The 13,516-nt window shown below is 33.6% G+C and overlaps 1 protein-coding gene across 1 annotated transcript in view; it reads right to left on the reverse strand.

The window, feature by feature from the left end:
- Nucleotides 1-5,341: 5,341 nt before the first annotated feature.
- The window catches only part of RFX3 (regulatory factor X3), a 66,758-nt gene continuing 58,583 nt past the window's right edge, over nt 5,342-13,516 (reverse strand). The window contains exons 11-16 of the mRNA XM_009279944.2: nt 12,173-12,270; nt 11,713-11,862; nt 9,987-10,195; nt 8,838-8,991; nt 6,616-6,658; nt 5,342-5,622 (exon numbers count right to left, since the gene is read on the reverse strand). Coding sequence (XP_009278219.1) covers nt 5,384-5,622; nt 6,616-6,658; nt 8,838-8,991; nt 9,987-10,195; nt 11,713-11,862; nt 12,173-12,270 — 893 coding nt within the window. The 3' untranslated portion in view covers nt 5,342-5,383. The remainder of the gene's footprint in view (nt 5,623-6,615; nt 6,659-8,837; nt 8,992-9,986; nt 10,196-11,712; nt 11,863-12,172; nt 12,271-13,516) is intronic.

Below are 13,516 nucleotides of genomic sequence, written 5' to 3' on the forward strand. Positions count from 1 at the left end.
TTGTTCTGGGCCTTCTTTTCTACAGTGAATTTCAGCCTTAATGAGCAATCTACAAGAACAATTCTTACCAAATATTTAACTACTCAGGGCTTCCAATCCCAAAATGCTAGTTTATTTTTTCAACAGGAAAAGGAAAAAAATCAGAATAAAACAAGAGTTAAAATGATAATTTTCAAACTAAGGCATATTGTACTTCAAACACATACTAGGCAGTCACTTTGTAAGTGGCTTTTACTATTTCTTAGTTAAACTGGTAAATTAAACTCAGGTCTACTGGCACATAAAATCACTAGCAGCAATGATCAAGGCATGCAAACTCAGAAGCATTTACAGTAAATTATGAAAAAAAAGTTGTTAAATTAAAACCCTTTGAGTATTGCATTTATGTTAATTAATTATGCATGAATTTGCATTAACTGACTAAAAATGTTTACAACTTACTTGCACTATACTACTGATGTAATTCCATTAAATAACTTAAAGTGAGACCCTTTGTTTTTTGCCCTCAGCTGGACTTAAATAAGTACAGCTGCACTTAGTGTTTGCGGACTCATTGATATTGCAAGAAACAGTAGAAAATGTATTGTACTCTCACTTAGTAAGGTGGCATTTCTATCTGTAAGTGCTACTACACTTGTTCCCTTGTTCTTGTAAGCAGTATTTGTAAGAACAAAGGGGCTTTCTGAAACGGCAAAAAGGCTTGTGCAATTTCTAGGTTGCTTTTAAAATTCTGACATTCAATAAGGGCCATCCAAACTGTACCCCTGTAAATGAAGATGAAAAAAATACCTTCACCTTTCAGCTAGTCATTATTGCAGTGACTGAGTTTTAAAAGGAGTATCAATATAATCGTGCACTTTTTGTTCTTGTTTATCAAAAACACCACCAAAAATTTCAATGCAAACATACCAAATATTCTGCAAAATTTATTCTTCACTAAGCCTTCTTTCAATCCTAAAGATTCTCTTTCACAGTACCAGAGTATTCCAATCCTAATCTACCTCAGGAGATTTTCAAAATAGTTTGAATATATTTTCTAAACATTTATCTTCTAAAGGCATCTTAAAGTAGACAACTTCGTATCTGTAGACACATATGTTTTATTTTCCTTATACATTTATGCAATTATGAAAACAAGGGAGCTGAAGTACTGTTTTAGACAGTACACATCAATGGCAGTGAATATTTTGCCTACATCTATTGAGACTCCTATAACAAAACCATTCCCATATAGTCTGCAAGTATTTACTTTAGACATAATTAAAAAAAATTTCTACAACACTATCAGCTATTTCAAAGTATATGCTCAATGGACTAATTAAATTATCTAAAAAGCTTTGTTCCCATCATGTTACTTACAATGCTCAAAGGGTTAATGCAAGGCATTATATCAAATTAATTTTCTAATACTAGAACTAAGCACTGTGTGTTTACGCTTCTATTCCAGTTTTTATTGTTTGTTTGTCTTAAATCACCAAACAAATTAGCAGATACACTAGAATTCCATTTATTGATTTGTTTTAAACCATATACAAAGAGGATGTCCTGTTAGAGAGACAAGGGCCCAATTTTCAGAAATTCATACTGCTCGCTCAAATGAATGTTTTAAACTCTGAAATTATTGTTGTATACTTACATTACTAATAAATCTATTTTTCATCAGCCCTTTTAAGGCTATCAATGGTTGTTTTTATTTTGTAAAAACATGCTGAATTAAATTGGATTGCAGTGCATCTCTAATACAAAATTTTTTCTAAACAGTGCAGATGTCAACTGGTGAGAATGACAAAGATATCAGATCATTTCTCATAGGGAAAACAAGGTGAACAAAAGAAGTGTTTTAGATATTTAAAAATACCTCGCTTTAAATTAGATTTCTATATAGACCTATACATTCCTGAATGACATAGCTTTATCTGTTTTCTTATTTTTGAACTAAAGGCAGTAATGCTGTAAATCATCATTTTATAAGTAAATAATTTAAAATCTATTTTCCAAATTTGTATGCAAATTTTTTTTTTTAAAGAAGGTGCTTAGAGCATGCTACAGTACAATAGCAAAACACAGAAATAATAATTGAAAACAGCAAAAAAAAGCTTTAAAACTGATTTACCATGAGAAAGATTAAAATGTACCAACAAATTCTAATAAATACAAAACTTTTGAAAATTGGGCCCTGTGTTTTGAAAAGGTAGTTCAACAATACCCATTCCCCTACACTGTTCACTGTGCTATTTGTGCTAATGGGGGAAATGCCTCTAAAGTAATTATTTTGGATTCCATGTCAAGATTAGATAAAATACATAAACCGTGTCAACTCTCATAATGTCTACCCTGTGGATACATGCTACACCTCTCCAGAGCACTAACAATAGACTTCAGAGCTGGTGTGGCAATGCAACCGCATGCTACACATTACAGAATATGGACTGAGGTATTCGTATCTCTGTAGTTTAATGGTTACCAAAACCCAACTATTAAATAGCAAGAGTGTGCAAAATGTTTTATCTAAGTGTTTGATTAAAATTTCAGTAAATGTAAAATCAAAACAGAAGACCCCCAAACCTGTAAGTATACAACGCAGCTTACAGTAACATAGTTCTAAAAAAATCTGGTAAAATCTTTAAAATTTAAGCATAGGAATACAGACTCCCTTCAGTTTTCTGAACCTGGGATAGTTCCAATTTGTTTTGATAACGCATTGTTTTTAGAAGCCATGAAATACATTCCATTTTTGTATTCAGATTTTTGTTCAGTTTTGTTTTGCACTTTGTGAACAGTGAACAACTGAGTGGAGTGGGGAGCTAAATAATGAAAGCTTCTCAGGTCCCACCTTTTTTAGCAATCTAGATTTACCTATTACAATCGTACTCTTTTCTCAGCAACAACAAATCCAACATTAAACCAAGAAAGGACAATAATAAGAAAACATTATAGGTCTGTCAACACAAAAATTGAAACAAGTACTACAGTATTAAAAAAAAGCTGAAAATGAAAAAAATGTTGAATTATTTCACTTTTTTTTACTTGTAAACATCTTATAATGCACAATGAAGGGGAGTAAATATTTATCACAGCTTAGTTTTAGTATTTTTGGTGAAGGGTACAGATGTGCTGATTTCCAAGGAAAAATCAGGACACACTGAGCAATATATGTGAGAACAAAAACTATGATGAGATTCAGTGCATTTATGAATTTAGAAATAATGAATATAAACCTCACTTTCACTTTTTACTGAGGCAAAAGCCATCTACTGACATTAGTAGGAATTATGCCTACATAAAATGAGCAGGATGGGTTCACCTCCCAGTTCTGCAAAGGAATTAAAATTTAATTTTGTACACCAATAATGTTAGGACATTTTAGATGATGTGCAGCTGTATTTGGAGCATATGTAAACTCTAGCAACAAACTTGGTTGCTATAAATATGCTGTTCGTTTTACATGCTCTTCTCCCATTTGGTATATATGACTTTAAAGTCATTTTCAGACACACTAGATAAACCAAAATAAAAGAATCCGTAATTTTCTTACACAGTCTTTTCTGTAAAGTTGATCTTTTTGTGCTCTCCTTCACTTTTTGGCTTTTTTGCTTATTTAATTCCACTATTTTAGTGTAGCAAATTCATGTGTCTGCATAATGAAATGTTTAAGAAGAAAAATTTGAGTGGTTTAATGTCAATTAATATGATCTCTATAAACTGTCACTATTTAACCATTAAAATGTAATATCTGGCTGATACCCCACAAAATATAGAAATTGAAAACACGCACTGCATTATGTACCTGCTCATTTATTTCTTTTTAGTTTTTAAAATTAAAAGTAGGCAAGGGTTTAGAAAATATATAATCATGCTTGGGACTATGGTCAATCTATTTCGACATTTGAAGTTGGTATTAAAGCTAGTTTTGCTTTCCAAATTCCCAAGCAGATTTTATTTGTAATAAAGTGAAATCCAGCTAGAAATGAGAAAAAATAGGTTTATTGTCATTCTAAGAGGGATATTAAAATCATTTAATAATAAAAAAATCCTTTTATTCTTTTGAAGGCTATGTAACCTGTCCTTACTTCTTAGGGAATTTGAAAATGACAGGCACACCTTGTTGAATTAATTTTAAGAGTTAAGAATAACAAAAAGTACTAAGTCTTAGCTTCAGTTCTGTTTAAGGCACCATGTAATAGCCGAGGTACAATGATCCCTGATGTACATTCTTAAATGGCAATGGTCCATCTAGCCACCTATTCAAATTCTACACAATTGGGAATAAGTACAAGTGAGGTGTGCCAGTTACACTGCCTTATCTAATTTTTGTAAAAATTTAAATCCACTTTAACAACAAGGAAATATTTTTGAAAGGAAAATGATGCAGGTTGCTACATTCCTTGCATTCTATAAATCATCTTTTCTAAGAGCAGCAGATTGAACCACTAGTAGGAAAAGACCTGGAATAGAAGAAAGTCATCCAAATGGAATGTTTTCCTGTATGTCCAGTTCAGCATAAGTAGCACGTACACTTAAAATTAATAATAATAATCAAGTCACTTCTTTTTTAGCTTCAGTTTCTAACAACTACAGTACCACTCAACAGCCAAAAGCACCTGTTCAGTGGCCCCACATATAGAATCAGTAGTCTTCAAAACAGAGGAACTGGTATGCAAATAATATCTGGAACTGTTGATTTTAAAGGAAGCTTGCATTGTTTACATGACGGTCAGATAATTAGGTACGTTTATGACGTACACATTACCACATTCTGTTACAATTCTGTCATTTAAACTTGCTTCGTGCTCACAGAAAGAAACTAGGAGATCTTCCCAACCCTCCAGCATTATTACAAAAATTCCCCCTGAATGCTCACAATTTTATCAAAATAGTGTTTTCTCGTTGTCCAATGAAAAGCACCTTTTATAACAAATTTGATACATCTGCTGTCAAATAAGTATGCCTCCAGTGTAAATCAAAGAAAATAGTTCTTTTGATATTTCACAGAAGTGCATCTAATTAAAAACCTATCTATATGAAATCATCATCATAACTAATAATTAACATTAAAATATTTTTAAAAAACTATGAAAAAATTTAAATTATCATAAGGACAAAAACATTAACATTAAGCTTTGCAAAAATCTTCCTTGCATTTGATATTAAGAAAACTCTTCATACTGAGCGGCCAATGTAAAATGATTCTGTTTACAAAAAAATCTCTTTTTTTTTTAAACAGATCTGGCAAAATACATACACCCATTCCATTTAACAACTCCAATAAAATAACGTTCAGCACAGGTAAAATTTGACAACAGTCGACCTTCGGACTTATTCTCTTTATTTTTTTTTTTCATATTAAACCCAAAGGGCTGTGTGTCGGGGGGGAGGCTTCATATTAGACTGCAGTATATGTATTTCCAGTAGCACTGCATTGTCTGATAGTCTGAGTAGTTGCAACAATGTGCTCATTATGAATTGGGTTCAGGAGGTTCTGCTGTACTCCACTCTCAAGCACTGGCTGCATGCAGCCCACCTGGAACGCCTGGTTTAGTTCTGTTTTCTCCCTCTTAGCTTGTGGCTCTCCATTTTCATCCAGCTCTTCATCTATTTCACTTTCAACTTCGCTGCCCTCATCTGCACAAACAAACCACCATGAAACTAGCACCAAGGGAAAAAAAATCTAATACAAGGGCCTTTTTTTTTTTTGCAAATAATAGTTGAAATACAAAAATACAGGGAAGATTAGCGATCTGATAAAGCATGAACTGAAAATTTAAAATTTTAATGGAAAAAGTCAATTATTATCTCAAACAGGTAAACAGACTGCAGCTTTGATGACTTGAGTTACACACTGTTGATACAGTATCTGGAAAAAACATTGCAATCTCAAAAACAATCTCTAACAAACAACGTTAACTTCATATTGCAAAATGCCTCTCATCCCTAAGACATGATGAACAAAAGAGTTGTTACTCTTCGTTACAGATAGGGAAACTGAGGTGAAGAGATTTGGGGTCACTTGACCCCAAATTTTGACGTACATTCTTATACTGACTAGTTGAGTGATCTGGGGTCAAGTCACCCCAAATCACTCAACTAGTCAGTGTAAGAATGTATATCAAAATATGGCATGAAGAGGTTATAAGGAACTCATTTCTTCCTATCCTCTTCACCGACAAGTTACCTGACAACTACTTGCATGCAATTCTGCCTTCTTCACTTAGCAAAATGTTTACTACAGATAAACATACATAAGCATACTCCTGTCTTTCTTCCCACAGCTGTTATCCTCCTCTGTCCTATCAGATACAACTAAATTCTGCATAAAAATTGGAATTTTTCTTGTGTCAATAATAAACGTCTTTAAAATATATTCTTATTCTAAAACAAACCTACAATATTCTAGTCATTATATGCTGCATATTACCTAGATAGCTTATTGTATCCATATAATATATTAACATATCTGTATAACATATACATGGACTTTAAAGCATGTATAAATCCATGCATAAAACAGCTTTAAATTCTGTTTTACTGTATTTTAAAAACATAAGGACATATTTTGCTCCAAAAGGCACATTAGCTCTATCCAGAATTATACACTGGAGAGATTAAAATGCTTACCTTTATCCATATTTCCAGGGGACACAGCATTTAAATCACCAAACTGCAAAATAAACAATGAAAAAACTGGACACAGTCTTAAGCAAACGTGAACTTAGAGTATCTGTGATGGAGCAGATCTGTGCTCCACTGGTTTGAGGCTAGCATTCAAGCGCATGATCTTGGCTGCAGCCACATCCATAGTACAGTAATTCATTTTTCATTCCATCCTAGTCTTGTGCTTATTAAGACAATTATCACTAAGTAAACCCTCAAAAATTAAAATGGGGAAGTACAAACTTTTTAAGATTACTTCATCAGGGCCTTTGTTGCTTGAAGTGAGCTATTTCTGTGTTGTATAAAGCCATAAATTATGATGGATATCCATTCTGAACTGCCAACATTTTAACAAAAAGTTCTTTTTAAAATTTCCCAGAGACAACCTTAATTGTGCTGGAACAAAAATGAAGGTGTGTCACAGTGTTGCAAATCTACTTGTAAGGTAGATGAAAGGCACTGCTGAGAAAGGGTTTACAATCTGGTAACCAATTTACTTACATCAAAAAAAAGACCTTTTCAAAAAAGTTGCTCACAAGCTAGATGTATGACCTTCCTCCCTTTCCTTCTCTGAATCCTCTAAGTTTCTCTTAAATAAGAATCAGCAGTGGAAAATGCCATCAATGAATCTCAAATTAAAAGAGTGCATTATTTAGATAAATACATTTCTAGCCATAAATTATACCACCAGTCTTTTTCAGAACAACTTTGCCAATGCCTGTGTCCAAAGCTGGGAGAAGAGGAAGGGAGAAAAATGAGAATGCTTTTCTCAGCTGCAACACCAGTTTATACTGTCTTATGGTGTTTGTCAGACCATAGTCTTAGACTTCCTCATTTTGTTTCAGTCACAGTAATTGAATACACAGAAACATAAAAAGACATGCATTTAATGAGTATTTACTACTTCTATTCTGCCCCTCTCACCTCCAAAAGTTTTGGGTTACTTACTTCCTCATAATATGTCCATCTTCAGTCTACATAAACTTTTTAGAAGACCCTACATACATTTATGTCTAACATATACAACGTCTGTTAAGATGACAAGAATGTAGTAACTGTATACTTGTGTAGAACCTTACTGCAAATACAAGGCAGAGGTTAAGCAAATATACTATTGGTTGGTCACTAAGCAGAAACAATGTTATTTAGTTTTTCTGAAACATGTCATGCCACATGATATAAAATCATCTGACAAATAAAGCTGAGACATTTCCAATTTCTCTTGAAAGTATAGCATCTATTTATAGTATTTAAGGAGCGTGTCAATATATCTTGAGGGAAGAATGATACCTGATGCCAAATCAACTCGCAAAATGACTTGCAATCAGTAACATAGAATACGACACAGTGACTCCCAAATGTAAAGATGTAACACATCTGTCCCGTTAACTATCTAGCATATTTTCAAATATATCCATTTTCCAGCACTTTTGAAGTGCAATTCTTTGATGACAATTCATGCACTCCTCACTGTCTCACTCAAAATAAAAGGTTAGATGAACTACTGGAAAAAAGAGGGATGAGATAAACTTTGCCTTGCAGATGCCATAGATGAGTATAAAAAAACTGGTTATTAACTGAGACTCTTGTTCTGTTTCTGAAACCAATGATCTTTGAAACACATGTATGACAATCAACTGTGTTGCAAACATCTGTATATGTCTGCGCTGGTTTTATTACATGTTTGTGAACAGTACCATACAAGCCAAAATTCTGCATGTAAGCCATCCTTCTGAAGTCAATGGGGGTACTCAGCTCACTTGTGATAACAATTGTGTGGGAATTCAAAATGTGTGCAAATACATGTAAACAGATCCATGTAAGCAACACCCTCCTATTACTCTGTTCTTTTTTTATTTTCACATAAGATACTCAGTTCTCAAAAACTGGAAAAAGGCTGTATGTTGATCAACATTTTTCAAACTGTGCACATGAATCTGTATGCAGATTTGTAAAGGAGCAAGCTCATTTGGAAATAATTGGTTGTTAGAATTCAATGTGATCTTAGTACTCTGACAATCAACCAATGAAACAAGTTGGAAACTGTTGTATGTATTTGTAACCCAACCTATTGTTATATTGCAGAACATCCTACAGCTCCACATAAACGTTTAAAAAATTTGCAAAGACATATACCCAAATTCATCACTAAATCTATCAATCTAGTCTCTTACATATTATCTTACCTCTCCCATAACTGCAATAGGTGTCTCTCCTGTTGCCTGAGCAACACGATGTTCTACTAAGTAAAACATGTATTCATCGTAAAGCAAGCGGATCAGATGAAAAGAGCCAAAGCTAGCAGCACTGCGCAAGGTTAAATCTCGAATCACCATTGAGCTATTCAAAAATAGAAAAATATATATATTTATGTATTATATGTCATAGTCATTTTAACACTTATCCACGTAGACATGTCACCTCAAAACTAATATTCTCAAAAGTAACGTTATCCACAAATGTCTGATTTATGGTGTCTTCAGAAAGAGATGTCCAGGAAAGGCAATCATTTGCTTCTCTCCTTTCTCTGAAGGTATTGTTGGACACCACATTACATAAGAAATAACCAGATTGTTTTGTTTTCAGTTTTTCTTTGTTTTGGTATATGCATAACTACCAATACTTGACCATGTGTAAAACCTAACTTGAAAGAAAACTTTGTTGAAAACATAAACAACTAAAATGGTAAGAAATTCAATTTTAAACAAACTAATGCTTAAATAGCGTCTGTTGTGTCCATCTTCACAGTACAAAGGTTTTAATTGCCACAATTTTTAAACTTTGAAACTTAAAATTACAAAAAGATAGGCTTGTGTGTACATATAATATTGACAAATTCTGGTATCTTCAGCAAGTAATTGCTACAGTCATTTTCAAAGAACGAGGTTTACTCTGATAACTGTTTCAATAAGCAGCTAACATGGAATGCTTGTCTTAATGTTCGTTTTACACATTAAAAACAGGTTTTGTCTTCCTTATGTAATAAACATAGATATCACAGTGTTTTAATAAATAATATTAAAAATAGTGGCTTAATAATTGTGTAGTTATGCAACCTAAAAATTTCATATTATGTTTCTAACTCAGGACAAAATTCCACCTGCATTCATTTGCACATGGCCCTTACAACAATAAACGAGGATCATTTAAGTCCCTGCCGATTTGCAAGTAGCCCTGAGTTCAAGGTTAACAACAATAATTTTCTGAAAAATCACCCATGTTTTTCATGACCTAGAGAGCCACTGTGTGATATTACATCTGTCAACTTCACTGCAGTGAACAATTCAGCAAATAATAGAATAGTTAGAATGTTTTAGAAGTCTATTAAATACTACCTGTAGAAAGACCATTTTAACAGAAATTGCCGTGCTGCTTTAGGAAAGCTGGGTCTTCCTTCATATGGTTTCAACGCTTGCATCATTACATTATCAAGCCAGGCAGCCCACTGCTCCAGAGTGCTCTGCTGTTGAAGAGTCATCTTGAAATCTGTTTCTAGTCTCTGAACCATGTTGTCATCACACTGGCACACCCAGGAAGCCTGCTCCTGTTACAGCACATGGCAACTCTTAAATTAACAATACATAATCCAAAGCACAGTATGTAATTCTTTCTCAAAGATTAAGCAATTCAATGGATGAAAAGGACAAACCCCACTTACTAGACAAACTAAGATGCAGTTTTTATTTTTCTGTCTATCACGATTTTGTTGAAAGCAAACGGATGGGAAAAGCATAACATATAAGAGCAGACATCAAATAAAAAAAATTTAGAACAAACAATGGAAATGACACAAGTATTTTATAGTTTTCCAGATTCGTTTTCAAAAAAGGCTTCTATTTTCCCCATTCATCATTTTTCTACGGAAATATTTGCAACTTGTCAGTTTTTCTGGGACTACAAGGCACGGCAAGCAGGAAGAACAGTTAAATGGGGGGCTAAGGTAATAAAAGTAGCAGCAAGAAATCAAGTGCAAGGTTCCTTTCGTTCTGAAGAAGTTAAGCTTAAAGACAATTTCTGTTATATCATCTTATAAAAAAAAGTTTTGTGTATAAATAAGGATTGTTTTGTTTGCTGACTATAGGCAGTAATAGATTACATTACTTAAAGTACAACATAAACTGCACGCAAATGGAGAAACACACTGCATACAATAATAAGCAATTTAGTGAGTGTTATCAAGTTTAAATAAGGCTAGCTGGTCAATTCAGAAACTAAGAGACAAAAATGAAGACTCACTAACTGCAAGCCATGTCCTTAAACTCTAGCTATCATGTGCTGAGTTAACACCTCATTCACAGACTCTGTATTCATGTTAACATATTACAATACTTAATATACTGTATCTTTGGTCAAGTACTCTTGACTGACTTTTGTTAAGATGATTAACAAATACATTAAAACACTTGTTCACAAGGAAAAGAGGCAAACATAGAACTACCAGTAATCTGGAACATTTCACTTTGCTGGGCAAAAGGAAAAAAATACTTTTCCTCAGAGGCACAGAAACAGGTGGAGAAATTAAGCTTAGTGAAAATATAAACTTATATTCTATAGCTAACTGGAAACTAGTTCTAGTCTGTACTAATCTAATCAATTACTCATGATCTCTTGTAAATTTTAACATAGGCACTTACATAAAGTATACTAATGGTATTGTCTTTGAAATAATGAAACAGTCTCTACTAAAAACAATGTGTATTTAATAGCTTTTAGAGACATTCAGAAGCTACGCTACTACCTGAGATCTAATTCTAAGATATCATTTATGCTACTACTAAGACATCATTCATGGTATTCTAAGAATGTATTTGCTCTACATTTGCTTAGAAGTTGGAAGAATATGTGCATTTCAAGACAGTAAATGGAAACAGATAGTGGTTCTGAGCTCTTACTTTCCTAAAATGTAAGCTGTCACGTTTGGGCTGAATCACTGCATATATGAATCAGCAAAATGTTCTCACTTCACCTTCTTGATAATGACAGCTAACAGAGTTCAAAGTCATAGAGGAAATAACACTTTTTTTTAAAAAAAGAAGCCTGTTATTAAAAGCTGCATTTTACCTGAACATTGGCAAAATCAACACGGTTAAGATCATTGAGCATCTGGTTGATTTGAGAAGTATTTTGAAGCACAGCACGAGCTGCTTGAGCCAGGTGATTAAGAGATGTGTATCTTCGCAGAGTCTGGGCAAAGGCACTTACAGCGGCAACCTATGAGGAAATTTATTTATTTTTAAATATTGTACTCTTTATCTGTAGATTAATTCTACAGATTGAGTCTTTACCTTCATTTTAATATTCTATATTAAAGAGTCCTTATATGTGCATTATGTTCATGTAGCACATCAAATAATTTCTTTCTTATGTTTTTTTGACAAAACTAAGTTATTTCCTCTCCCATTATTTGATGCTTGATGCTAAACAGGAAATTTAGCATTAAACTTAAAACGCTACTGCTTTTAGATGCTACTGCCCACTTGGTTTGCCATTGCAAGAATAATACTGCAACAGTTTTGTCTACCTTGGTTTGTATCATCCTCTGTGGAATATTGTTCATGGCATTTGAAAGCCAACCTTCAAGGCTTTTTGCAAAATTGCGAATGGCTTGGGTCAAGGCACCTGTGCGTTAAAGAATAAAAACAGAATGAAAAGAAAGCAATGTACCTGTCTTGAAATGTTTTGCATCCTCAGTACTTACGTACTCAACGTTCAGGTCCACTGCTTTTACTTACTAAAAGACAAATCCAGTCTAGGTTCAAAATGCCTCATTCAGATATAGATTATGCAATCATGATTTTAGTTTTGGTTTAATACTGGTTTAATATTTGGTTCCGGCTTCCTCACCTAACAATCTTTCAAGAAGTTTGTGACCAGCAGTATTGTTTTGAGCACTCCTATAGAAGAACATCAGTAATTGCAGCAGTTGTGATGGAAATGTCCATCACAAACTTTCAGCTTTCCATTTCATCTAAGCACCTCTTTTAAAGACCAAAACTCTGGAAAAAAATCCAGTTATTGGAGTACCGCAGTTTCCTCAAATAAGGCCAAAGTAACCTTAAGCCATGTCATGGTGCTACTTACTTCAGTTTTAAAGAACAAAATCCAACATGCAGAGCTTAAGGATATCATCAATAAGCAAGATATACGAGTGTGTTTCACTGGGAGAAAGTGAGATTATTCAAATGGCTGTGGAATCTGTGTGCACTTTTCTTTCTTTACTATAGCACCCACAGAACTGCTGAGTGGCTGACAGAGATTTAGAGAGAAATTGAAGCAGCCCTTACAGCAATCTGCACTACTCAAAATATAAGTTTTAATTTTTCAAAGGAGGAGGACAGGAAGTATTTTCCCAATGAACTGCGCCTGGAAAAAAGAGAATCATATCTCCTGAGTAGTAGAAACCTCACTTCCCCATACCTACCACTTGCTCATTGACATAATAGCATCCACTCAAACAGCTGCAAAAAGGAGGAGACAAAAAGAAAAAACTACAGGTTTCTAAAGACTAGTAGAGAATGAAAGCAACTACAAAAGTGAAGAGGAAAAAAATAGAAGGAGGAAATAATATTTATTTTCAAACTATTTTAGCTACATGTAAGGAGAAACAGTCCAAGACAAGACTGACTGGATTCTGTTTATAAGGCTGGATACTCTGGTAGAGTAAGAAATTAATGCTGTTAGAACTTGTCTATGAGAAATGCTCTTTTACCGTTTGAATTCTTGAAGATCCCTTTTTTAATAAAGCTTTCTATTAGCAAAGTAAATCTACTAAAAGAAAAAGTGTATTCTTCATGACATCTTTTTCATGTCTTCAAATTTGCAGTGATAAGCTGTAGAATCCATATCAGTAATTTACATAACTGAC

This window comes from Aptenodytes forsteri, unplaced genomic scaffold (genome assembly GCF_000699145.1).
Source record: "Aptenodytes forsteri isolate BGI_AS27 unplaced genomic scaffold, ASM69914v1 Scaffold99, whole genome shotgun sequence".
NCBI lineage: Eukaryota > Metazoa > Chordata > Aves > Sphenisciformes > Spheniscidae > Aptenodytes > Aptenodytes forsteri.